The following is a 26,609-nucleotide window of genomic DNA, read 5'->3' as shown; positions in this document are numbered from 1 at the left end:
ACTTACTTTGAGAAAGGATTCTTACACCAATTTTCAAAGTTTTCCTGCCTGATGTTAAAAATAGCATTTTATGAGACAAAGTATTTGAATGATGCATTCTCAATCTTCTCCTACCTAAAGCTGACGAGCCCATATCCATGTCCCTCCTCCCTTGCACCCTCGCACTGTGCTGAAATCTCACATGCTCAATACAAGCTGCAGCTTCCCTGGCTCTGCAGGGAGAGCCGATCTTCCAGCAGCAGTTTGTGTGGAATTACAGCTGCTTTCTTCTACTGCAGAGGCAGGGAGACTGCAGCTTGTGCATGTGCGAAATTTTAGCATGGTGCGAGGGAGGAGGGACACTGATAGGAGATCTTCAGGTCTAGGTTTGAGGAGATTGAGATTACATCATGCATATATGTGGTCTCATGCATATGTGTGGTCTCATAGAATGCTCACTTTAATACCAGAGTAGATATACAGATATAAAAGTTATCAACCATTATAAATGTGTACAATTGTGTTACGCACACTTGTTTTCAAAAAGGGGTCGGAGCAGGCCAAGTTAAGAGTTTGTCCTAAAATACTCTTTTGCAAACATAGACAATTAAAAGCTTAGCCGCTCAAACAACCCAAATGAGTCCGCAAATTGTCCGATGATCCTCATGGTATCCACCTTAAAGGGTAACCAAATTTTTAATAAACTTCTGACGTCCTAGTGACATGTCAGAAGTTTTGGTGGGGGTCCGAGCACTGAGCCCCACCACCAATCGCTAAAACAAAGCCGCAGAAGCGCTCGTGTGAGCGCTAAGCCTCTTCGTTTCTGTTTCGCTTTTTCCGGAAAGCCGATGTAGCGGTGGATGGGCTCGTAGACTTTCTATTGAGCCCGTACACCGCTACATCGAATTTCGGAACAAGCCAAACAAACAAAGCGGCTCAGCGCTCACTCAAGCGCTTCTGCTGCTTCATTTTAGCAATTTTGGAGGGGTTCTCAGTGCTCGGACCCGCACCAATGAAAACTTCTGACATGTCACTTTGACATGTCAGACGTTTGAACGTTTAGTTACCCTTTAAGAGAAGGTAACTGCACAATAAAACTGGTGCAGCAGATGTCCGTGCTGGCTTGGCTCAATAGTTTCACGGTCCTCTCGTACTACGGGAGAAATGACAGAGTAGCACCGCCAGTAAATTGTGATAAAAAACAGGTTTATTGCTACTCCGTTTTTAAAAACCGCATATAAAAGTCAAGGCACCCCAAGTAAGCCCGACCCAGGGTTTCGCAGTGTCTGCTTCTTGCCAGTCAGGAAAACTTTGAAAATCCATGAAAGAATGGATGTATAATCCTCTCTCGAAGTAAGTGCACCAGCTTTATCAAGATCTATTTTATAATGTATGCAGTTTGTGTTGTGAAATCTGGTGACGGATCCTCTTTGGGGCTTTGATCACAGTAGAACATACAGTAGATATAATAAACATCCCCTGTATGTTTCTGTTCCAAGGAATGGATAACATCAGATGGCTGTGGAATATGATAAGAGATGTGGTGTTTTTCTACAACTAATAAAACTTTCCTCTCTCCAAAGCAAAGGGTTACTGATGGAGCTGGGGCACGTATGACCATTGAGGAGAGGAAACAACAGATTACCGTTAGAGAAGAGGCCTGGAAGTGTAAGGGCCTTGGAGCCTCCAATGACTCTACTCAGTTTACTGTTGCTGGGCGAATGGTAAAAAAAGGTTTGTGGCCTTCGCTTATTCCACTATGCTTGTTCTAGAACGTGTTCTAGGCTTTTTACATTTTATCAATAGCTTGTTGAACTTTGAAAACAAACTTTTGTAACGCAATTCCCACCAATTTATTGTTGAATCTGTTACTGTCCACACTAAAATTACTGTGGTCTCAAAAACAACCACGCTATACTGCAAAAACTACCACCGCATCCTCCTCCGATTATGTTGGTGAACCCAGTTTGAAGAGGACATTTATTGATTTTTTTCACTGCCCTCACTAACTGGCCCATTCACATTGGTGCTCATTCCAAGCCCAGTATGCCATGACACGGACTCTGCTAGGATGTATTGGGTTGTAGTACATTTCACAAAGTTATTTTTTTAGTCACGGCTTGAAAGTTGGGACTGTCTTACACCAATGTTGTATGATACCCTTGGTGCCGTGGATGGAAAACATATTAGTATATCTATTAAATAATATATATCCATTTAACTTAGGGGTTTGAAAATCTGGTGACAGAGCCTCTATCTCCTATTGCAGCAGATCGGCGCTGCAATGTAGAGAACAGGAACGTTTTTTTTTTTTTTTTCAAAAACGAGCATTTTTGGCCAAGTTATGAGCATTTTTATATTTATGCAAATGAGCCTTTCTTATGTCTAACTGGGCGTGTATTGTGTGTGTACATCTGGGCGTTTTTACTTGTTTTACTAGCTGGGCGTTGTGAATAGAAGTGTATGATGCTGACGAATCAGCATCATCCACTTCTCTTCGTTACCACCCAGCTTCTGGCAGTGCACAGGCACGCAGCGTGTCCTCGCTCGTTTCTCCTGTGGGAGGAAGTGAGTGACGTCACAGCGTGATCTCGCGAGGACACGCTGTGTGTCTGTGCACTGCCAGAAGCTGGGTGGTAACGAAGAGAAGTGGATGATGCTGATTCGTCAGCATCATACACTTCCATTCACAACGCCCAGCTAGTAAAACAAGTAAACACACCCAGATGTAACTAACACAATACACGCCCACTTGTACATAAGAGAGGCTCATTTGCATAAATATAAAAATGCTCATAACTTGGCCAAAAAGGCTCGTTTTTGGAAAACAAAAAACGTTACTGTTATCTACATTGCAGCGCCGATCTGCTGCAATAGGAGATAGGGGTTTGAAAATCTGGTGACAGAGCCTCTTTAACATCATTATGTTGATCCTGAAAGCTAAAGAGGTCGACATTGATCTGGAGTTTTTCTCCTACTTTTATCTCCTTATTACTGTAATGACTATTTGTTTTTTGTTGCAGGCTTAGCCTCACCTACAGCTATAACATCTGTACCCTCACCAGTGGCTCTTAAGCTGAAGTCTACCAATGTTGTTACAAAGCCTTCTGAAGGTTTGTAGATTGAGCGAACATCGGCTCTATTTTTCTTTACGATCTGTATAATTTTCAAGCTAATAAATAGAGATTTGTTTGCACAATTACAATGTGCTAATGTTTTATTTTATCTTTCAAAAAAAAAAATCCAGCCATGCAGTAAAACCGTAATCTGGCAGCATAAAGTTCTAATGAAAGTAAAGCAGACCCCGTGGTTTCCACATAGGGAAATACCTGTCACAATCCCACTGATCGTCATTTCATTAGCCTGTTTTGTTTGTTCACTAATTTATTATTTTGTGCACTTCACATAATTATTGTAGTCCAGTAATGGTGTACTGCCATCGTTTGCTCTCATGAGTTTTTACGTTCAAGACCCAATTATACAGATGCCGGCAGCTGCCTCCTATAGGTGCGCTATCTGTAGTCCTAAAGGAACACTAAACCTAGAAATTACTGATTAACCCCTTCCCGACATGCGCCGTACATGTACGGCGCTGTCGGGAGGTGCTTCCCGCAAAGCGCCGTACATGTACGGCGCAGTGATTGTGCGGGCTCAGAAGCAGAGCCGGCACCATCACCGCGGGGTGACAGCTGTATTATACAGCTGGCACCCTCCTGTAACTGCCAGGACCGGAGCTATTCTCCGATCCGGCAGATTAACCCCTCAGATGCTGCGCTCAATAGGGCGCAGCATCTGATAGGTTTTCACCCGATCGGCAACCCAGTGATGCAATCGCTGGGTTGCTGTGGCAATCGGACGCCAGAAAATGGCGTCCGAGTCTGCCTTGTACGGGAGCCCATGAGGACCCGCCTTCGGCGTGTCCTCATAGGCTTGCTGTCAGTGAATAACTGACAGCGCTAATACACTGCACTTCGTATGTAGTGCAGTGTATTAGAGTAGCGATCGGGGCATCAGGCCCTCATGTCCCCTAGTGGGACAAGTCAGAAAAGTAAAAAAAAGATAATAAAAATGTGGTAAAACAATAAAAACACACACATTTCAAATAATAATAAAGCTAAACTGACTTTTTTCCCATAGTAAGTCTATTATTATGGGAAAAAACGTAAAAATTAAAAAAACTATACATAATTGGTATCGCCGCGTCCGTAACGACCCAAACTACAAAACTATTATGTAATTTATCCCGCACGGTGAACGCCGTAAAAAAAAAACATGAAAAACAACGCCAGAATCTTTGTTTTTAGGTCACATCTCCTTCCAAAAAATGCTATAAAAAGTGATCAAAAAGTCACATTTACTCCAAACTAGTACTAATAAAAACGACAATCCGTGCCGCAAAAAATAATCCCTGACACCGTTTCGTGCACGCAAAAATAAAAGTTATGGGTCTTAGAATATGGCGACACAGAAAACAAATGATTTTATAAAAAAAGTGATTTTATTGTGCAAAAGCCGCAATACATAAAAAAAACTATATAAATTTGGTATCGCCGTAATCGTATCGACCCGCAGAATAAAGCTAACATGTAATTTAGGGCGCACTGTAGATGCCGATAAAAAAAACAATAAAAAACGATTCCAGAATTGCTTGTTTTTGGTAATTTCCTTTACCAAAAAATGAAATAAAAAGTGATCAAAAAGTTGTATGTGTTCCAAAATGATACCAATAAAATCTACAGCCCGTCTCGCAAAAAACAAGCCCGCACACAGCTCCATCAACCGAAAAATAAAAAAGTTACGGCACTAGTAATGCGGTGATGAAAAAACATCTCAATGCGCAGGCCGGAGGGGAACATTCCTGCAGTTTCAGGGCCCTAGTGTTTAGGAACTAGGAAAGGGAAGGGACATCGCACATCCGCTGGAAGCGAGGGCGCCCGTATTATACCAGCGCAAAACTTTCCCAGTAATATTTCCCAAACTACGAAGGAGAAAAAGTCCCCAAAAGGTGCAGAGCGTTACAGAAGGGGAGTGAGAAAGAAAACCGTTTATCAGTGTGACACCGGCCTGTGCATAACGGATCGCTTCACAGCGTAACACACACCTATGGATAATTGTATTATTTACCCCATTATTATACCCTCTTATTATGCCCTGATGTACTCCGCACAGATTACATATATCCTGATGTACTCCTCACATATTACATATATCCTGATGTACTCCTCACATATTACATATATCCTGATGTACTCCGCACAGATTACATATGCCCTGATGTACTCCGCACAGATTACATATGCCCTGATGTACTCCGCACAGATTACATATACCCTGATGTACCCCGCACAGATTACATATACCCTGATGTACTCCGCACAGATTACATATACCCTGATGTACTCCGCACAGATTACATATACCCTGATGTACTCCGCACAGATTACATATACCCTGATGTACCCCGCACAGATTACATATACCCTGATGTACTCCGCACAGATTACATATATCCTGATGTACTCCTCACATATTACATATATCCTGATGTACTCCTCACATATTACATATATCCTGATGTACTCCGCACAGATTACATATGCCCTGATGTACTCCTCACAGATTACATATACCCTGATGTACTCCTTACAGATTACATATGCCCCCACATTATAAACTGAAATACCAGCAAAACCCCAAACAGAACTGTTACCGAGCAAAATCCATGCTCAAAATGGCGGTCTTTCCCTTCTTAGCCCTACAGTGTGCCCAAACAGCAATTTATGGCCACAAGTAAGGCATTACCATACCCGGGAGAACCCGCTTAACAATTTATGGGGTAAGATTCTCTAGGGGCACAACATCTTGTGCGGTGAATGGGCAGATCAGTGGAAAAATTGCAATTTTCACTTTGCACCATCCACTGCGTATTCATTTCTGAAAAACACCTGTGATGTCTAAATTCTCACTACACCCCTTGATAAATGCCTTTAGGGGTGTAGTTTCTAAAACGGGGTCACTTTTGTTTGGTACATCAGGGGTTTTGCAAATGCAACATGGCGTCCGCAAACCATTCCAGCAAAATCTACGCTCCAAAAGATAAATACCGCTCCTTTTCTTCTGAATGCTCCCATATACGTAAATAGCCTATTATAACCACATATGGGGCGTTACCGTACTCTGGAGAAATTACTTTACAAATGTTGGGGTGCTTTTTCTTCTCTATTCCTTGTAAAAATGAAAAATGTTGATCTAAAACTACATCTTGTTGGAAAAAAAAAATATTTTTCATTTTCATAGCTTAATTCTAATTAATTCAGCAAAAAACCTTTGGGATCAAAATTTTCACTATACCCCTAGATGATTCCTTAGTGGGTGCAGTTTCCCAAATGGAGTCACTTTTGTGGTGTTTCCACTGTACTAGTACTACAGGGGCTCAGCAAATGTGACATGGCGCCCAGACACTATCCAAAATCCAAATGGTGCTAGTTCCATTCTGAGCCCTACCGTGTGTCCAAACAGCCGTTTATGACCACATGTGGGGTATTGTTTTACTCGGGAGAAGTTGCTTTACTAATCTTATGGTGCTTTTTCTCCTTCAGTCCTTGTGGAAATGAAAAAAAAAATACCTAAACCTACATTTTATTTGAAAAAATGTAGATTTTCATTTTTACGGTCTACTTCCAATAAGTTCTGTAAAACACCTGTGGGGTCAAAATGCTCACTATACCCCTAGATAATTTCCTCAAGGGGTATAGTTTCCAAAATGGGGTCACTTGTTGGGTGTTTCCACTGTTTTGTCACCTTAGGGGCTTTGCAAATGTGACATGGCCTCCGCAAACCATTCCTGCTAAATTTGAGCTCCAAGAGCCAAATGGCGCTCTTTCCATTCTAAGCCCTGCTGTGTGTCCAAATAACCGTTTATTACCACATGTGGGGTATTGTTTTACTCGGGAGAAATTGCTCTACAAATGTTGTGGTGCTTTTTCTACTTTAGTTCTTTTGGAAATGAAAAAAAATTAGCTAAACCTACATTTTATTTGAAAAAAATTAGATTTTCATTTTCATGGCCTAGTTCCAAAAATTTTTGCAAAAAAACTGGCCGGTCAAAATGCTTGCTACACCCCTAGATAAATTCCTCGAGGGTTGTAGGTTCCCAAATGGGGTCACTTTTGGGGGGTTTCCACTGTTTTAGTTCCACAAGACCTGTTCAAAGCTGACATGGTACCTAAAATATATTCTAATAAAAAGGAGACCCAAAATCCACCAGGTGCTCCTTTGCTTCTGAGGCCGGTGCTTCAGTCCAGTAGCACACTAGGGCCATATGTGGGATATTTCCTAAAACTGCAGAACCTGGGCAATAAATATTGAGTTGCATTTCTTGGGTAAAACATTCTGTGGTACAAAAAAAATGGATTCAAAATGAATTTCTGGAAAAAAATAATGAACTTTGTAAATTTCACCTCTACTTTGCCTTAATTCCTGTGCAATGTCTAAAGGGTTAAGAAACTTTCTGAATGCTGTTTTGAATACTTTGAGGGGTGCAGTTTTTAAAATGGGGTGACTTATTGGGGGTTTCTAATATCTAAGGACCTCAAAGCCACTTCACAACTGAACTGGCCCCTGTAAAAATAGCATTTTGAAATTTTCTTGAAAATGTGAGAAATTGCTGCTAAAGTTCTAAGCCTTGTAACGTCCTAGAAAAATAAAATGATGTTCAAAAAACGATGCCAATCTAAAGTAGACATATGGGGGATGTTAGTTAGCAACATTTTTGTGTGGTATAACTGCCTGTCTTACATTTAAATTGAGAAAAATGCAAATTTTTGCTATTTTTCGCTAAATTTTGGTGTTTTTCACAATTAAATACTGAATGTATCGGGCAAATTTTGCCAGTAACATAAAGTCCAATGTGTCACGAGAAAACAATCTCAGAATCACTTGGATAGGTAAAAGCATTCCGGAGTTATTACCATATAAAGTGAAACATGTCAGATTTGAAAAATGAGGCTCTGTCAGGAAGGTCAAAAGCGGCCAAAGAGGGAAGGGGTTAAAAGTAGTCCGTTTATAAACAGTGTTTATCATTCTGCAGGATTTTCTCTAAATTTTCTTGAAACTGTCTTAAAGGGTTGTCCAGGCTTGGGGTTGTTTTTTTTTTTATACTGATGACTTATCCACAGGAACGGGCCACATTGAATTACATAGGTCCGTGGGTCGGCTGCTGTTTCAACTTTTCATAAGATTTATTATGGGGAAAAAAGGCTGTTAGTGTTGTTTTTTAACATGAAATTTATTTTTTTTTTACAACGTTTTTATTAACTTTTTTTTTTTTTGTCCCACTAGGGGACTTGAAGGCATGAAGCCCTGATCGCTATTCTAATACACTGCACTACCTACATAGTGCAGTGTATTAGAGCTGTCAGCTATTCACTAACAGCAAGCCTATTAGGCTTCCGTACTAGGAAGCGATTGTTAGTCTACGGTTGCCATAGCAACCATCGGAACCCGCGCGGGTGACGACGGTTGCCATTAGCAACCATAGGGTGCGATCTAATCTCTTAGATGCAGCGATAGCTGCATCGAAGGGGTTTATCGCCGGATCGGAGCCTAGCTCCGGTCCTGGCCGTTAGAGCACGATGTCAGCTGTGACAAACAGCTGACACCTGCGCCCTTGGCAACCCTCATGGTTGCCGACAGGCTTGAAGACGCTTAGATGCAGCAATCAAAGTGATTGCTGCATTGAAGGAGTTAATCGGCCGGATCGGAGCCTAGCTCCAGTCCTGTACTTTTGCAAAAGTGTCTTCTAGGGACCTAGCCCCCTCTTGAGTACAATTGGAGCAATTCATCTTCTCTTTGTTATACGATGGAATATGGTAAAGTATTTGCCTTTGTTTTGTAAAGTGACTTAGAACGTTTACTTATTCACTCCTAGAAATTGAAGCCAAGCCTGAAATGCATTTGGAATCTGATAGAAAACTGGATAAACTTGAATCGTTTTTGGGAAAATTACACAATAAAGGTGAGTGTTCGATTCTGATGAAGCTTTTTTATTTCTGGATTCAAATAGGCAATTTTTTTTCAATAATTCTCAAAGGGTATTCCAGCAACAAACATTTAAGGCATATATCCGTAGGATATGCCATAAGTATTTAATCCGTGAAGGTCCGGTTGCTGGGGGGCCCTGTGTCCTCTGTTGCTGCCCTGGAGCCAGATAAAAAAAAGTAGGAAAGCACTGGCACTTCTAGCGGGTAATCGACCATTTCCGTCACTCATTAGACCACCTTTCTTTTTTTTTTTTCTCTACCACTAGTTATGTTCCTCAGTCCTAGGGGTTGGACCTATCCTGATCAGACAAGTTTTTTTGCTGGATTCCCATATACAGCTTTTGATGCAGTGTTTTTTTTTTTGTCTTTTTTAACCAACACTGCAAGTGGATGCAAAAGAAAGTAGTATACATCACTCATTTATACTACCACTTCCTTTTTGAGCCATCCCCTGCTTTGATACGGTTTATCCTCACTACATGACCGGAATGAGGAGAACTTTGAGTTGAGCGGAGGATGAGTACAGCGTTCGGCTGTTTCAGTCAGTCCCATAGACATTGGATAGAGCAGCAGGGTGCATGCTCATCTTCATTCAAGCTACTTCTCGCTGTGGGGGATGCAGGGAGGAAGAGCAACGGTAACTTGGGACTTCCATCCTAGTGATACTCTGCGCTGGGGCTCCCAACGATCAGGCACTTAGCATTATTCCTGTGGATAGGTAAATGTTGATTTTGGGAATACCCCTTTTAAAGGGCAAAAATCTTATATGAAATCCTAAAGCATACAGATTATAATATATAATATAAATATAATATATTCTCTTTATTTTTATTTTTTTCTTTAGTTGGAGGCCTACAGGACACAACACTCTCAGTCACCAGTAAATCGGTGAAGGAAGTTATGAAACTTGATGACGATGAGACGTTCTCTAGCTTTTACCGACCATTGGAGCTTCAAGCCAGTCCTGCGCCGTTCTTCTTTGATGAGGATTTTGATCTTTTGTTTAGCGCAGAAGAACCAAAGTGAGTAAATGAGTCACAAAGGGGTTTTCTTCGTTTTGGGTCAAATAACTGAAACATTACTTGAGCTTCATTGATAATGATAGACAACTTGACATGACACTCCTGCATCCCTATAGGACTGTTCTGCTTGCTGTGGGTTTGTGAGTTACCAAGCCGAAATTGCGTTATACAAAGAATAAGTCACCTCTTATGCTAGTGCCATGAGTTTTGACTTTGCATCCTGTGTATATTTTCATTTGAAAGATGTGAGTTGTGCAAATTTTTTGGGAAACTTGATCGGGAGTTAACTGCATGCTAAAAGGACAGAAAATACTATGGACTGAATTATTTTTAAATAATTCAGGATGTTCTAGTGTTTCAGCCGTTCTTCTTGTTTTCTTCTCCCAGATCAGAATGGAAACACCATATAGATTGTGTATATTAGGAGTGGTTTTGCAGTATAATAATACCAATAGTAGGAAGCCAACTGAGAAAACAAGCCTGACTTTCCCATACATTTCTACCCATGGGTATCGTATTGCAGCACCTAAGATGGGTCCATGTATTTACCCTCATTCCAGCCCTGTGGCTAGCAGCAGATATATACATGGCTGGAGGCATGCCTCCACAACATGAATTTCTAGATGTTACAAGAGTGACCAAACGACTTGGGTGGTCTGTGGGGTAATCATATTCATATAGTTTCATTTAAAAAAAACTTTTTCCTGCAAAAGTAGAGGGGGTCCAAATGTTAAAATACCTCCCAGACCTCTGTAGTATCAATCATAGAGTAATAACATATGGACCAATTGTGTTATGGGTAGTTCTAGTAATGGGGTAGAGATGCAACTGCGGGTCGGAAAACGTCAACCGGGTGAAACCTCTTGTATTTTCACTCCTGGACGGAGAGGCAGGCTACTCGCCAGACAGAGCTTCGATAACTACTGTAATTTCTATGACCCTGCACCTGTGTGGGATCAGGACAACTTTCTATCTGTTGGGAGCAAATATTGCTGGTCATCGGTGAATGGCAACCTTTAAAGATCTTGAAGACCATAATGAATACATTTATAAAATTGAAAAATGTTCATGCAAAAAATGTATTTACTTAAACTAATACCCCTTTTATTACAAGAAAGCAAGGTTAAAGCTTAAGTATACCCATAGTTTGTATGTATGATCCATGGCAAGTGGTCATCTGCAATGTCCTGTTGTCATAACCCTTGGGAAACATCATTGTCCTATAAAAAGGTTGTCAGGAATGATCTCTTATGGCTGTTTCTCAGCATAAATACGGCTCCTGTGCTTTCACAATATGTGCGCTCAGTCTGTACTAAGCCAGTGGGAATTGCATTAATGGATATTAAATGTCATGCGTGTTTTATTGCTTGTTTGGACTCCAGGCTCACTGCCTGCTAATGTGGCTCTGCAGAAATGTCCAGGGCATTCTTCTCATCAGTTTACAGGCGCTCAGTGGAATCAAGGCTTTCAGCGAGGCGGCTGCATTAGGCCATATAATTCATGCCTTACCTTAAATGGATTATATTTCTTATTTCAGCACAAGCCAGGAACATGGAGGAGAGGAGCTGATCTATTGTAACGTAATATGTCTGAGCTTATCTAACCATATATTGCGAGAGTATAGTCATCGGGAAACATTTCTCTGCAGCTCATTTTGGTTTTTTAAAGGGATCCTGTCATCAACATCTTACCTGTTAAACTCACCTGACCCCTCAATGGCCGCAGCTGTCCAGAGTTCGTTCCTGTTCTCTTCTTTCCTGAAGTCCTCTTCTGTCAGTAAATATAGTCGTTTAAACTTTTCCCGCCTTTTATGGTAATTATTTTTCCCTCTGGGATGCAGTTTCTTAACCACGCCCACTGCCACCACCTGTCCGGCCCTGAAGGAGCTGTCAATCAAAAAGAAGGAGGTGGAGTCCACTCTGAGATGCTGGAGGAATGAAAACCTGACTTTTCAGATGAAGATTTGACTCTTTTCTGCTCATTTGCATACAGCGTGGAACCACTGAAAAACGGAATACTAAAGCTACAGAGCTTACTTAGAACATATTTATAGCTTAGATGACAATGATTTTTCACCCACTTTCACCAGGTATTGCTGGCTTTATAGCTAAAATGCTGGTGACAGGTTCCCTTTAAGGTCTGTAGTTTCCCTGTAGTTTAAGGTCTGATTATAGTTTCCCACCAAAATGAGAAAAATCGGCACAAAAAATTGTTGATTTGACCTCCTCTCCTCTCAGGGTTTTGAATTCTGTTCAGCACTTTTGCTGGATGACCACCTATATGGTCACTATTGCGCAGTTCCCACCCAGTTTTCCTGCATATTTGCTCTGACAAATGGTGGGGGATGCATGTCTAGAAGTATATGTTCAGTAGACTGGGTTACTACACCTGTCGGAGCTCCAATGACGGCCATTTTGGTTACCACATAACTTTCCCAGAAGCAGATGGCATAGTTTTTTACAAACTTTTTTTAGTTTAATATTAAGGCCCATTTTACACAGAATTATTTTTTTTCTCCTGTACATTTGACTTTTATGCATCGGGACCGCTCTCAGCACATACGTCAAACGTATCCATAGACTCCCGTTTTACTGACCGAGGCCAAAAGTGTTTTTTTGTCCTCCATGGAGCAGTATATATATGGTATGCCATTTATTTTGTTTGCTGGTTAGAATCACATAGTGGACTATGCTATTAGTTTTTTAACATGGTAGCCTATGGGTGACTGATTCTATTGTATAGCATCCCTCACAGACATCCGTACGAAGTATACATTATGGGCTTTTCAAAAGCTTTTTATGACCTTCTGTTAAACGGATGCCTAACAGTGGTATCCATCATGAATAGGCTATAATGGTATCCGTTTAACGAATACATCATGAAAAGGGTCCTGAGAGTTCATGACGTATCCATTAAATGGATACCATTATAGCCTATGGGTGATGGATGCCACTGTTGTGCATCTGTCGGGAATTTTTCCTGACATAGATGTCAAATGGAGACCATTAAACGCAGTGTGAAAAGAGCCTTTTGTGCCTCACACACGAGCGTGTTTGGTCTGTGATATACGATCCGTGCGTCGGGCGCATTTTTCCGGACTAAACACACTGCAGGGAGCCGGGATCCTCGCGTCATAGTTATCTATGAAGCTAGGTGTCACTGCCTCTCCGCGGAACTACTGTCCCGTACTAAAAACAGGATTACAGTACGGGACAGTTGTCCTGCAGCGAGGCAGTGATGGCTCGTGTCGATCACTAGGATGCTAGGATCCCAGCTCCCTGCAGTGTGTTCTGTCCGGGAAATGCAGCCGACGTACGGACCATATATCACGGACCGAACACGATCGTGTGTGGGAGGCCTTCGACTTTTTTTTCACCCTTTTTTTTTTTTTTATGTGACTAAAAGTTGTGTTTATTCTGTGTTCTGTAAACCCAGGTTGACATCTGCTGTCGCAGAACACAAGCGAGCAGTGAGACCCGTGCGAAATGTCCAGGCTTCAGGAAACCCACTTAAAATGCTTGCAGCCCGAGACGACATTCTGCAGGAGTACACAGAAACCAGGCTAAATGTGGCATTCATGGAATCCAAAAGGATGAAGGTGGAAAAGAGTATGTATAATCCTCTATATGGTTGAAGACTAGGACTTTAAATTGCAACGTTGTCACATTTTAGCTGTAAATGGATTTTAAAAAAGAGGTTGACCCTACATAACTAAGCTGAACTAGTCTTTCCTATTGATCCCCTGCAATAGTTAAGGCATACCTGTTTCAGGAGACCTGTGTGAGTGTGTGAGTATATAAGGGATATCCCTATTTCTGGCCATTATGACTTGTATTCTAAATTTTTCATCATTTTTCCCTTCTGCTGCTGCTCTCTCTCTAATTGTCAGTGCTCCTGAGCTAGGAGGCAGTCTAACTGCTATGATGTCTACCATACATTACACACTGAGATAAGATAAGAATACTGCTCTCATCCCTAGCTAATCCTATATATGACCAACATGGAGATTATACAGCAACTATGAGCAGTATAGCTGAGAATCCTGCACTGTGGTGAGCTAAAACACCAACTAGAAGCTGCAGCATCATCTTTGTGTGGCTCTCATCACCTCTTCTTTAGACTTCTATGGGCAGCATGTAACCTGATCCCTTAGTGAGCTGATAATCTGTCCCATCTCTCAAGAAAGATTTCAAAAGTGAATTGAGTGAATGGTCAGTGCAGGTGGAGGAGGAAAGAAGTCTGTAATATATTTTATAAAGGCAAAAATGCCTCTTTCTCCACTTTCAAAGTTTCTTCTATTCGCTTGTACTGTTGATTAATGCAAAGTTTGTTGAAAGGTTAGTGACTATTTAAGGTGCCAGATGATTGTTATAGCATTACACCTCACTGCATGCATACATACTTATTCTACATTATATTGATCCCATCAAAATGCGGTGAGAGTTGGACTGTTACAGAAAGTAAAATTCCCATCATGGTAGTGAATGAAATGTTTTGTTTTTTTCTAGTGTCAAAAAATTCTAACTTTTCTGAAGTGGCCCTGGCTGGACTGGCAAGTAAAGAGAACTTCAGCAGTGTCAGTTTACGTAGTGTTAACCTTACAGAGCAGCACTCCAACAACAGTGCTGTGCCATATAAGAAGCTTATGTTAATACAAATTAAAGGTATGTAAAGAAACGTTGGCATTATGTAATGTATATCTCAACTTATTGGCATGTCTGTGTGATGTATATAATATCATGGGTGTCTAAAGCTTTAAGCGCATCAACAATTTGAGGAATAAGCTGACAAAGTGGGACTGTGGAAAGTGTGTGTGTGTCTTGTCCCTACACACCGTCCAGTCAGTGTCAGACTGTGTAGGGGGACACACTATTGACAAAAGGAATAGTAACACCCAGCTGTCCATTTTATTAATCTATTTCCAGGAGGAATAACAGAGGAATTGCACAATAATTGTTTTATGGGATTTATTAAAGTATTTTATAAAACAGATGGATTCGCAGAGCTAACCGATCCTCTTTTATATATTTACATATTTTGGTCTACATCCATTTGCTGTTAGTTTTAATACGTGGTTAGAGCGGTTTTCCTCTGTCAGTGATGTTCATTTACTGTGCCCATCGTTGACTTTTACAAACTATTCTCAATCTTTTGTTTAGGACGTAGACACGTTCAGTCCCGGTTGGTTGAGCCCCGGGCTTCCTCCCTGAATAGTGGTGACTGTTTCCTGTTGATCTCCCCGCTCTACTGCTTCCTGTGGGTCGGAGAATTTGCAAACGTCATTGAGAAAGCAAAGGTTGGTGTGCTGAGATGTTATCCCTCTCCCGCAGAGTGATGTGATCTGTTCTGGCACTGGAATTATTAACGAAGATGCTGCGTCATCTAAAACACCATCTAAGGCCATAGGGAGACTGATATATATGGATGCACCCTTAGAAAATATTGGTCCAGGATTACAGTATGCCAAGCATTTGAAGTGTGTCTTATAGCAAAGCCAGGAAATCCTCTGGATCGGAGGTTATGTGCCATTAGAGCCAAGAACTGATTTAGTATTTTTTGCAACTATAAATAAGGGGTGCAGTTTTTTTTTTTGTTTTTTTTACCTCCCCTCTAGCTCAATCTGTTCCCTCTCCCGTCGTCTTGCAGTAAATGTCATTGTCTCGCCTATTTTTTTTGGAGAAGTCCGCACAATAATCAGTTGGTCTGTTGCCTTTGCTTGTACAACCTCCTGCAGATTCTGTACAGGAAATTCCCACATTAAAAAAAAAAATCTCTTGACAATAATTCAATTTTACAATTGGTTTGAATGTAATGAGTTGTTGATCTACATCCATACAGCCATGGAGGAGATAATGAGGACCATATGAGTGCATTAAAAATAATAAAGTCCTTGGTCCATGTGAGGACAGATATGTTTGTATTATAGGCTGTGATCTTTACAGAAAGTCGTTTTTGTTTTCATAACCTTTTTTATGTGCTTAAAATATATAAATCTCTCTCGTCAGGCTTCAGAACTGGCTTCCATGATTCAGACAAAGAGGGAACTGGGATGTAGAGCATCGTATGTGCAAACCATAGAGGAGGGGATAAACACCCATACACACGCTGCCCGGGACTTCTGGAAACTTCTGAGTGGACAGGCGGAATATCAAGGTTAGTTATGTGAAATGCTGTCCATAGATATAAGATAGTGGATGGGTATAAAAAGTTAGGGGCTGATTGGCTGCCAATCCTGCCCATCTCACAATGCGTGGGTATGGGTTACGGCGGCATTCCTTTCCCCCCTAAAACAAATAGCTAGCGGCATCCATTATCTGCATTAGTGTCCTAGTTTACAGGCGGATTCCACTGAAGAACTGGATCTGCAGATATTAGAGGCAGTGGTTGTTAATCCCATTGAAATAAATAACATCAGTATGTTTTTTTTTCCTATAAATGCAGATGCTGGAAACCCAGAAGAGGATGAACGCTATGAAAATGCAATCATTGAAACCAACTGCATATACCGTTTGGCGGAGGATAAGTTAGTCCCCGATGATGAATTTTGGGGTAAAGTCCCCAAGTGTTCTCTTCTGCAGTCTAAAGAGGTTAGTGATCAGTCTCTATACTATTGCTATATGCGGGGTCGGACTGCGCCCCCAGAGTTTAGGTGTATTCTCCAGGCTTTGATATGATACTAGGTCCCAACTGCACCAGGGCCCATGGAGTTCACTAGAGTTTAATATACATAGTTGGGACCTGTCCTGCATAGCTGGGTGGTAGAGCCAAGGTCTCCTCTTCTCTGATGGGCTCAAGTTAGTCCAGTCCACTCTGATTCTGGGTGTATGTGTATCTGGGGGACTTCTGTTTTTTAGCTTTTTGTTTTATTTATGATTATTATTTTACAATAGTTCTGTTTTTACGAGCCATGGGCATGTATGTACCACAGAGGCAGCTTCTGCAGCTGGGAGGTCCATGATGGGGGAAACCCATTTTGGGCTGAGCCAAATAAATCTCCCCTTGGGTGGTGTCCGCCTGCATAGGGCTTTTCTGCTAACCGTGCAGGTGTAGAAAACGGGACTTTTAATCGACCCCAAGGTCCTGTGTCCCTTTTCTCTTATAAAGGTTGGGAATGGAAGAGCAAAACAAGGTGCGGTGACATGTCCAGAGACTGAATGTATTGCTCTGCTCCCCTTTTCTCTCAGTTTTTTTTTTTTTTTTCTTCATTTTTAAGTTGAGCTTTAGAAATCATAGTAAGACGGATAGAAGTTTTTTTGCTCTCTTTGCCAACCAAATCTTGGTGCATCTAAAGGCCCTGTTCACACTGTTTTATGCAGGCAGAAAAAAATCAGCCTCAGAATTCCTTCAGGAATTTTGAGGCAGATTTTGAACTACCTGCACGTATTTCTCCGCCTTTTTTGGCAGCGTTTTTTTGCCCTCGGCCATTTAAGCTAATGCAAAGACCACGTGCAAAAAAAAAAAAAAAACGCTGCGACAGACACTTAGACATGAGCGCCGCAGGTTTTTTTCTGCCTCACATTGATTTAATGAGCGGTCAGAGGCGGAAACCGCAGCAAGTAAGGACACTTTGTTTTTCCCTGCGAGCAGCCAAAAGCAGCCAGGGAAAGAAATGCCTCTGCCTCCCATTGAAATCAATGGGGGGCGATTTAGTCCGTTTTGAGTCTGAAAAATATATAGTAAATATTTTGTGCACAATTATTTTTGCAGGTGCTGGTGTTTGATTTTGGCAGTGAGGTGTACGTGTGGCATGGCAAAGAAGTGACTCTGGCGCAGAGGAAAGTGGCATTCCAACTCGCAAAACACCTCTGGAACGGTATCTTTGATTATGAGAACTGTGATATTAACCCTCTAGATCCCGGAGAATGCAATCCTCTTATACCAAGGTAAGATATTTTATATACACCTTTTGGGTTGAGCCAATATTCAATGATATACAGGAAATAGCAATTTAAATAGATCCTGCTTGTAAATACGTAAAATGATTTAATCGTATCGTTCTCCAGGAAAGGACATGGTCGTCCAGACTGGGCTATATTCGGTCGACTGACTGAGCACAATGAAACTATATTGTTTAAAGAAAAGTTCCTGGACTGGACAGAATTGAAGAAACCCACTGAGAAGACTTTGTGTGAGGAACTCCCAAAGCAAAAGGCAAAAGCGCTAGATTTATATAATGTGTTTAGCACTTCTCTCAGTGGCTTGTGGCAGGTGGATTAGTCAAGATATAATATGCAAGCGGGTGTTGTGTCACTGTAACATAAGGAAGACTTGCCATTCGGGATCTCGGAAAGCTTGGTGGTGAACCATGTAGGAGTTGAAATGGCCATGTAGCTTTCTTAGAAATAAAGGGAAACTCCTTCGCTTATATTTTCTGGTGTTTCTTTGTTATATTTGAGAGTCAAATGCTCTTGAAAAACTGTTTTAAATCCGAAGTGCACAACATATGAGTGCAGGCTCCAAGTATAATATGCCTTCATCTATAGACTCTCTTACACAGGCCAATGATCGGACAAACGCTTATTTATTGGCTGATCTGCTCGATTCTGCGGCCAATAAAATGGTCGCTAGTCGGCAGCACGTCTCCCTGTGTAAACCGTGAGATGTGCTGCTGACATGATGACAATGTATGGGGATGAACGATCACTTATCCCCATACATAGCCAATCACAGCTCCTTGTGAAAAGAGCAAACGAGCTCCGATCAACCGGCTGTCCTGTCGATCACCGCTCGCTTGTATAAGGACCTCTATGCGGCAAATAAAATGGTTGCTAGTCGGCAGCACATATTCCTGTGTAAACAGTGAAATGTGTTGCCGACATGATGGAAATGAAGGATCGTATTAATGATCGCTCGCCCCCATACATAACCGATCATTGCCCCTTGTGAAAGGAGTAAACGAGAGATGATCGAACTGCCTCAACGGACGGTGCTCGTTTTAATGTCTTTGCTTTGAACGGTTTCATTTGGAGTCTGACATCCATGACACCAATTCTATATGTATACCAGGAAGCTACTTGTGTTCACTCCTACATGGTCTTGTAGTGGCCACATTTTATTTTGATATGAAACAGATTTTCATGTACAGAATAGGACAGAGAATTGGTGGCCGATGGGAAATTTTGAGCAGCGGTCTACATACAGTTAACGCAGGATCAGTACAAAATGAATAACTTTGCGAGTGCATTACTGTTTATGTATATTATATTTCTGTGTAACCTGTGAAATGTTGACATGGGAGAGATTCTATGTCGAGCTGAAATCCCGGATGAATTGCAATGTCGGAAATCTCGTGAAACCTAATAAATAATCTAAATCTCCTTTTACTATGATTAGGAAGAAAAGCAAGAAGATGTTAAGGGCTATGATGTCATGCTGATGGTCCCGGTCTCTCAGGCGGCTGTGGGAACGGTTTTGGATGGATTTAACGTGTGCCGCGGTTACGGGCTGCTTGAAGGAGATGATGGGAGACAGTATGAAATTACGACTGTATCTGTGGATGTCTGGCATATTTTGGAATTTGACTACAGTAGGCTGCCGAAGCAGAGCATTGGTCAATTCCATGAGGGAGATGCGTATGTGGTGAAATGGAAATACATGGTGAGCACTACAGGTAAGACTGCTGGAAATAGTTTACCACCTATACAATGTTAATATTGCTAATAGATATTATATTGATAGACCATGTGGGATATGCTTCAAGTCGAATGTTGTCGCTTGTCATACACCTCAGGCATCTGTTTTCAGGAAGGCACGGTTGGTGGATTTCGCCATTTTTTGTAAAGCATGCTGCATTTTTTTTTCAAACCACAGCCAAACCTATTATCTTGTGGTCTGTTCCCCATTGATTTATGTGGGGAAAACCATAGCCTACTACAAGCTTGGTTTTCTAAAGTAGTGATAAATTCTCAACTGCTTCTTGAACCACTTTCCTGTGCCATTAGTTCTTGTATTTACATTTTCTCTTTGATAGCCATTGGAGGGGAACGGGCGGAAACACTGACAGCTCGACTATATGTACGGTCACAGGGAGTAATCCGTTCCATGGATGTAAAAACACAATGCTGAGTGCTGTGCATCTAAATGTAGAAGTTGAAGCTTTTGCATTCTGGAGGATGATCGTGAAACCTATGATGACAAATGGTGTCAGAGCTTTCCTGTGGCAGGAAGGGCTGGTTGGCATGCAGGGGAGACACAATCTGTGTCTTCTCTGCATGTCTCTGTAGACTGATCACTGGTAATGGTAACAGCCCATTAGATCACCATTATATACCGGATATCACCAGGTAACAAAAGATCATGTGTTCCCTGCTAACCTTAGCCCCTTAAATAAAGTAAATTTGTAGAATTAAAAAAAGAAATTGTCAGGTGTTCATACAAACATACAATAAATATCCATGGCTATTGATTGTTGTCTTTTGTGCCAACGCCCCCTATCTGCTCTTGCCTCTTAAAATGTTGCGCTATGGCGGCATCATACAGCAGTGTGCACGTACGGCATTGTTATCCATCGGACAATTGAAGGATTAAGCGTTCAGCTTCAAAATGCAGCATTCCAAAAATTTGCACTGGAAATGGAGTACCAAAAACACCCCAGTTGTGATAAGGTTAAACAAAAATAGCAAGAAAACCTGGCCGGCTGCATGTAAGAGGGAATGTCCGTAACTGATCTAGTATCTAATTGTGTGGCATCCAGAAATAGATGAAGTTCGCGGTAGAATAATACAATGCACAGTATAATATTTCTCCGCAGCCGGGGGTGTGTATAATATGTATAATCTCCTCTGGATTGTCCTCCCTGTATTTAATGGCTCAGAGTTACTTCCTTTCACTAATTGGCCTTGATTCCTCGTGACGTAGATAATTACATTCATTTCTAGATTATCCGCTCTGAATGTCATAAACCCGTTGTGAGAGCCACCAACAGGATTACAGTCAATCGCTGATGATTACGACAACAGAAATGCAATTATGTGTTCAGTTCTGCTTTACATTTTAAGGTGAACCTACCCTTTAGGGTATGTACACACAGTTTTTTGCAGGCTGAAAATTCTGCCTCAAAATTCCGTCTGGAATTTTGAGGCAGATTTTGATCTGCTTGCACCCAGTTTGCGGCGTCTTTCGCCTTGAGCGCCATGGGCAAAAGCACAGCGAAAAACGCTTTCTATTGATGTCAATGGGAGGTCAGAGACATAAACACCCGAAGATAGGGCATGTCGCTTCTTTTTCCCGCGAGCCAGTATTCCTGTTGGCGGGGGAAAAACGCCTCCCATTGAAATAGTGCTTTTTTTGCTGCCATTTTGCAAGAATGGCAGCAAAGAATTCATATTGACCGCGTCTTGACTTATGCGCTAGAAGTATAACGTTCCAGATGAGTAGATTTATTGACACTGTATGAAAGATAAGAAAAACATTTCTCCTTTTTGTTTTTTTTCTGATTTAGTTGGACAGCGGCATAAGACAGAACATGTAAGGGTTGCTGGAAAAGAAAAGTGCGCTTACTTCTTCTGGCAGGGTCGACAATCAACCGTTAGTGAAAAGGGCACGTCGGCGTTAATGACAATCGAGCTGGATGAGGAGAGAGGAGCACAGGCAAGTTACCTTTAAAATGGTAATGGGAGAAGGAATATTCCAATAAAGTGACACTCTGGGGGGGAAGAAAAAAGTAATGCTTACCTGGCCCTTGCACTGACATAAGTCGGAGGCCATGTACATATGACTGAATTCTATGGAATTTCTGTACGGAAATTCTGCAGCATTTACGCAAGAGGCATTGACATGCTGTAGATTGAGAATCCGCACCGCAGCTCGATTTCCATACACGTCTCCTGCACTTGTTTTGGTTTTTTTCCACAGCGTGTGGATGAGATTTGTTCGAATCTAATCCACATTGCTGCTACTGTAATATGCGGCGGTATTATCGCATGGAAATTCTGCAGCGATTTCATCCCATGTGCAGGAGGCCTTATTACTGTACAGGTTCCCAGACCGCTTATCACCGCTTTATTATTCTCATTATTATTTTTATATATAGACCGTTTTCATTAATTGAGGCCTATAGGTTTCTGTAGTCCGGACAGCGTGTAATATTTTATTTATGACCTGTAATAGGAAAAAAAGCAAAACCCTCTGTCCAGCCCGCTGATCAAACAAAGAGCAGGGTCCCGTTTATTTATCAAGGTGTTACCCTAATCCTTGTAATGATATGAAGTGTTCCCTTATATTAGTAACTGTTACCCAGATCCAAATAATTGTTCGTAACCGTAATTGTCCGGTGTAAATACTCAAACTGATCGATCGCTGGTGGAATTTGCTCCCTCATACATAAAAATGACTGTTCTCACGTGTGATATTGATGGATGGGAACATTATTAATAAACTACGAGACTGCAAAGGAAATCTTTCGTAGTAATCACAGTAGCAGTAAAGGGGTGAGAACATCCATCTTGCGATCAGAAGTTTGAGTCTTGCTTACTGATATTTACTTTACAACTAACAGTCTCTAATCTTCCAGGTCCAAGTCCTTCAGGGGAAGGAGCCGCCATGTTTCCTCCAGTGTTTTGAAGGTGGTATGATTGTGCATGCTGGGAGGAGAGAAGAAGAGGAAGAAAATGCTCAAAGTACGTCCCCATCATGACTGGTTCATGAGAGTATCTTATCCGTTATTGTAGACGGCTGCTGTGCGGTTCTCATTCTAACAAATTATTTATTTTTTTTTGCTTTCCTACTGACAGATATAACTTGTATTTTATGCCCAGTTTTTCTTTTGGGTACATACATCAGTGTTTTTACTCCCAATCATTTTGTTTTATGGCAAAAATATATAATTTCCTCTATACTGTAGCTTTCTTTGTTTAGTTTTACGTCGTCAACTGTTCACCTAAAATAACGCATTCAGGTTTTGATTGCTATTGATTGTGGTGGGAAATCGACACAATGAACGTTCTATTACTTCGCTGTGATCACACAGGAACAGAAAGCTTAGATCCCGGTAGTTTAATCACGGAGATGCAGAAAATAGTAACTGATCTATCCTTCGTAATAGTCTACAAAAAAATAGGCAGCACTCCTGGATCTCCAAGTGAAAAAAATCAAGTGATGAACTTTATTTGCATGCTTGAGAAAAGCAGTTGCATTATGGAATAGTGTGTCAGACCCAAGTTTATATGGGTTGTGACAACCAGAGAAATTACAATAGAATCAAAGCAAAATATAGCAAAAACAGTGGATTCCAAATGTGGAGGAATCGTATAGTAAACATCAATAGAAGCGCGCTATGTCATACAGAATGTAACATCATATTGCACAAAAAAATCCCAGCATTTACAATGGATTTACAAGCTTATCCATTAATGTGTTAATTGAGTGTTTAAAACAAAGCACAGGAGAGTTTGGGGTCTACCTGTGTTCAGTCAATCCACAGCAATGCGCATGCACGCGCACAACACAATGTATTATTACAATCGCCATTGCGAATGAAGGCGAGCGCCAGGTTCAAAGTATAAAAAAAAAATACAGGAACGCCAGAGTATTGGCAAACAGCCCAAAAGAGCCACGTTTCAAAAAGGCTGCCAGTAAGTAGAACAAGGGTATTAAGCTGCGGACACTGTCATCCAATTCGGGACGCAGTGCCCACAGCCAGGTGGTAGTTCGGAGGTGATGTCCTGTGGGTGAACACAGGCAATCACCAGAATGGACCGTCCAAAGTACCGAAAGGTTTAAAAAAAACAAAAAAAAAAACAGCAATGGCATACCAGAGAAACTGCATGTAGTGTGAACGCAGCCAAAAGCGAAATGATGTATCATGACCGATTGCAGGGACCTGGGACAAATATACAATACATTTTATATTTATATATTAATAGGGAATAAAGACAACAGAATAACGAATATATATATATAAATATGTACTGGAACTTTATAAGATAATTCTACTGAGGTAAAGGAAGCCTATTCTCCATCGTTCACTGGTGAGCCAAGAATTTTGTGGCGACTTCAAATACGTGTATCTAAAAACAATTAAAAAAAATAATTCGTAAATATAAGAAATTGGGTATCTATGTATCGACATCAAAAAATATACATGGAGGAAAAAGGACACGTCAAGGCAAGATAATATAAAGGGCAAACGGCATTAGAAGACTAACATAGTTAGAATACAATGCTGATTTTTAATCCACATTCATGCCATTGGGTTTGAGTGTCCCCAGCCTGTGAATCCATTGTAACTCTTTCCTTTTCAATAATTGTGACCTATTACCGCCACGTCTCAGTGGAGGGACATGGTCTATGACCCTAAACCTCAATGGCCATTCTGTATGCCTTAACTCAGAAAAATGCCTTGAAACTGGAAGTTCTTGTCTTTGAATGCGGATTGTGTACCTATGTTGGTTTAATCGTGTACCTATGTTGGTTTAATCGTGTTTTAAGATCTAACGTTGTTTCACCAACGTACCACATGTTGCAAGGGTACTGAAGTAAATACACATGTTCACTATTGCACGTCAAAAAATGTCTAATATTGTAGGTTTTATCCTTGGACACATCTGAAAAATGTATCTCCTTTCAATATAAGGGGACAGTTCACACATATTAAACACTGAAAGCTCCACTTGCGAACCGGTTAAGGAGAGTTGTCTAGTTATTGTTTGGCGACCCACATCAGAGTGTACAAGTTTATCTTTATTATATTGGATATTTTCTTGCTATATTCCGTGTAAGTAGAGACAAATGGAAAGCGACTGTCACTCTGACTTTATCTAGCCTCAATATGGTAGTCCTATCAAGTATTTCGACCTTCTCTCTATGCTCCCATATGATCCTACTGTGATAACCCCTTGAAATAAACTTAGAGGCCAAATGATCAAGGTCTGTTGTAACTAGATCATCACTTATGATTTTTGCCTGTAAAAATTGACTATAAGGCAAAGAGTTCACCATAGGTCTGGGGTGATTACTCTCGTATCTCAACATGTTATTTCGATCAGTTGGTTTAACATAGAGATTGGTACCCGGAGACCATTACATCCAAAAATTGTACAGCAATGTGAAAAAAAAAACATTTGTAAATTTGACATCCAGATCGATGTCCTTTAGATATTTATGGAAGTCATGAAGTTCGGACGCAGTCCCTTTCCAAATGAGGAAGATGTCGTCTATGTACCGCCACCACTCCACAACATTGTCTATGTATCCCACTACTTCCACAAAGTCCTCCTCCAGGACTGCCATGTATATATTTGCATAAGTGTGTGCCATATTGGCACCCATAGCGGTGCCCCGTAACAGCAAATAGTAATCACCAAATAGTTGTTTGCTAGAACTAATTCTAGTATGAACTCACAGAAAACTGGAGAAAACTCAGATTTATTTTTTTTAGAGACTGCGGCTAAACCCCTCACATGCTTAATCGACATGTACAATGCAACCATATCAAAGGATACCAAAAAAACTCTTCATTGGATGTCAGTGACATTCTGCAAACGCATAAGAAAATCTGCAGTATCTATGTAGGATTTGTTTTCAATGGCATATTGTCTGAGGATCTTGTCAAGATATGTGGCTATATTAAGAAATATAGAGCCCGACCCCGTAACGATTGGACATCCGGGGGGGGATCCACAAGACTCTTGTGGATTTTCGGTAGGGTGTATATAACGGGTGGTGTTGGATGTTCTACCCTAAGAAATGTATAAGTGCCTTCATCAATGAGTCGATGGGTCTTAGCATTGTGCAATATCGTTTCAATGTGCCTCATGAGTCTAAAGTTAGGGTCACCCAAAATACATCTATACACCTCCGTATCACCAAGTTGGCGTCTAATTTCTGCTATATACGAGAACGTGTCCGTGACTAAGACCGCGCCCCCCCTAGTCAGTGGGTTTGATGGTGCGGTCACCATCATGGGCAAGGTCCTGCAGGGCCAACCTCTCCTCACGAGTCATGTTAGGCCTAGCAAAGTGTTGGTTTGTGGCGCTCATGCGTACCTGTTCAACGTCACGCTTAACCGCCACTATAAAGGCTTCTATGGCGTTTGCCGTCTCTACTTACTGGCTCCTTTTTTGAAACGTGGCTATTTTGGTCTGTTTGCCAATACTTTGGCGTTCCTGTATTTTTTTTATACTTCGAAACCTGGCGTTTGCCCTTATTTGCAATGGCAATTGTAATTATACATCGTGTTGTGCGCATGCGCAGTGCTGTGTATTGACCAAACACAGGTAGAACCGCCCAACACTGCTGCATTTGTGCAGTAAGGCGTATAGGACGCCAAGTTCATGCTGCAGTGTATATTATTCTATGGAAAATATCCTGTGTTCTTTCTAATTGGTGAGTCACCGGTGACTCCTCAATTAGAAAGATCATAGGATAGTTGTTTTAACACTCTAACAAATTAATGGCTAAGCTTGTAAATCCATCGTACATGCTGCGGTTTTTTTGTGCACTATATTCCATTTTGTATGACATAGCACTTTTATTGATGTTTGCTATATGATTCCTCCACATTTGGAATCCACTGTTTTTGCTATATTTTGCTTTGATTATATTGTAATTACTCTGGTTGTTACAACCC

General features: G+C 41.1%; 1 protein-coding gene across 7 annotated transcripts in view; it reads left to right on the top strand.

Annotated features, from left to right (window-relative positions):
* Positions 1-26,609, top strand: part of SVIL (supervillin) — a 97,599-nt gene that overhangs the window by 58,842 nt on the left and 12,148 nt on the right. For all 7 annotated transcript variants that reach the window (XM_075827495.1, XM_075827494.1, XM_075827492.1 and 4 more), the window contains 14 exons: positions 1,563-1,713; positions 3,003-3,092; positions 8,909-8,995; positions 9,865-10,042; positions 13,478-13,650; positions 14,551-14,706; positions 15,202-15,338; positions 16,048-16,195; positions 16,484-16,629; positions 17,750-17,925; positions 18,046-18,193; positions 19,376-19,652; positions 21,483-21,631; positions 22,554-22,659. In XM_075827495.1, coding sequence (XP_075683610.1) covers positions 1,563-1,713; positions 3,003-3,092; positions 8,909-8,995; positions 9,865-10,042; positions 13,478-13,650; positions 14,551-14,706; positions 15,202-15,338; positions 16,048-16,195; positions 16,484-16,629; positions 17,750-17,925; positions 18,046-18,193; positions 19,376-19,652; positions 21,483-21,631; positions 22,554-22,659 — 2,122 coding nt within the window. The remainder of the gene's footprint in view (positions 1-1,562; positions 1,714-3,002; positions 3,093-8,908; positions 8,996-9,864; positions 10,043-13,477; positions 13,651-14,550; positions 14,707-15,201; positions 15,339-16,047; positions 16,196-16,483; positions 16,630-17,749; positions 17,926-18,045; positions 18,194-19,375; positions 19,653-21,482; positions 21,632-22,553; positions 22,660-26,609) is intronic.

This window comes from Rhinoderma darwinii, chromosome 5, assembly GCF_050947455.1.
Source record: "Rhinoderma darwinii isolate aRhiDar2 chromosome 5, aRhiDar2.hap1, whole genome shotgun sequence".
Classification (NCBI taxonomy): Eukaryota; Metazoa; Chordata; class Amphibia; order Anura; family Rhinodermatidae; genus Rhinoderma; species Rhinoderma darwinii.
Note: the sequence above shows the minus strand (reverse complement) of the source record. Positions and strands in the feature narration are given on the sequence as shown.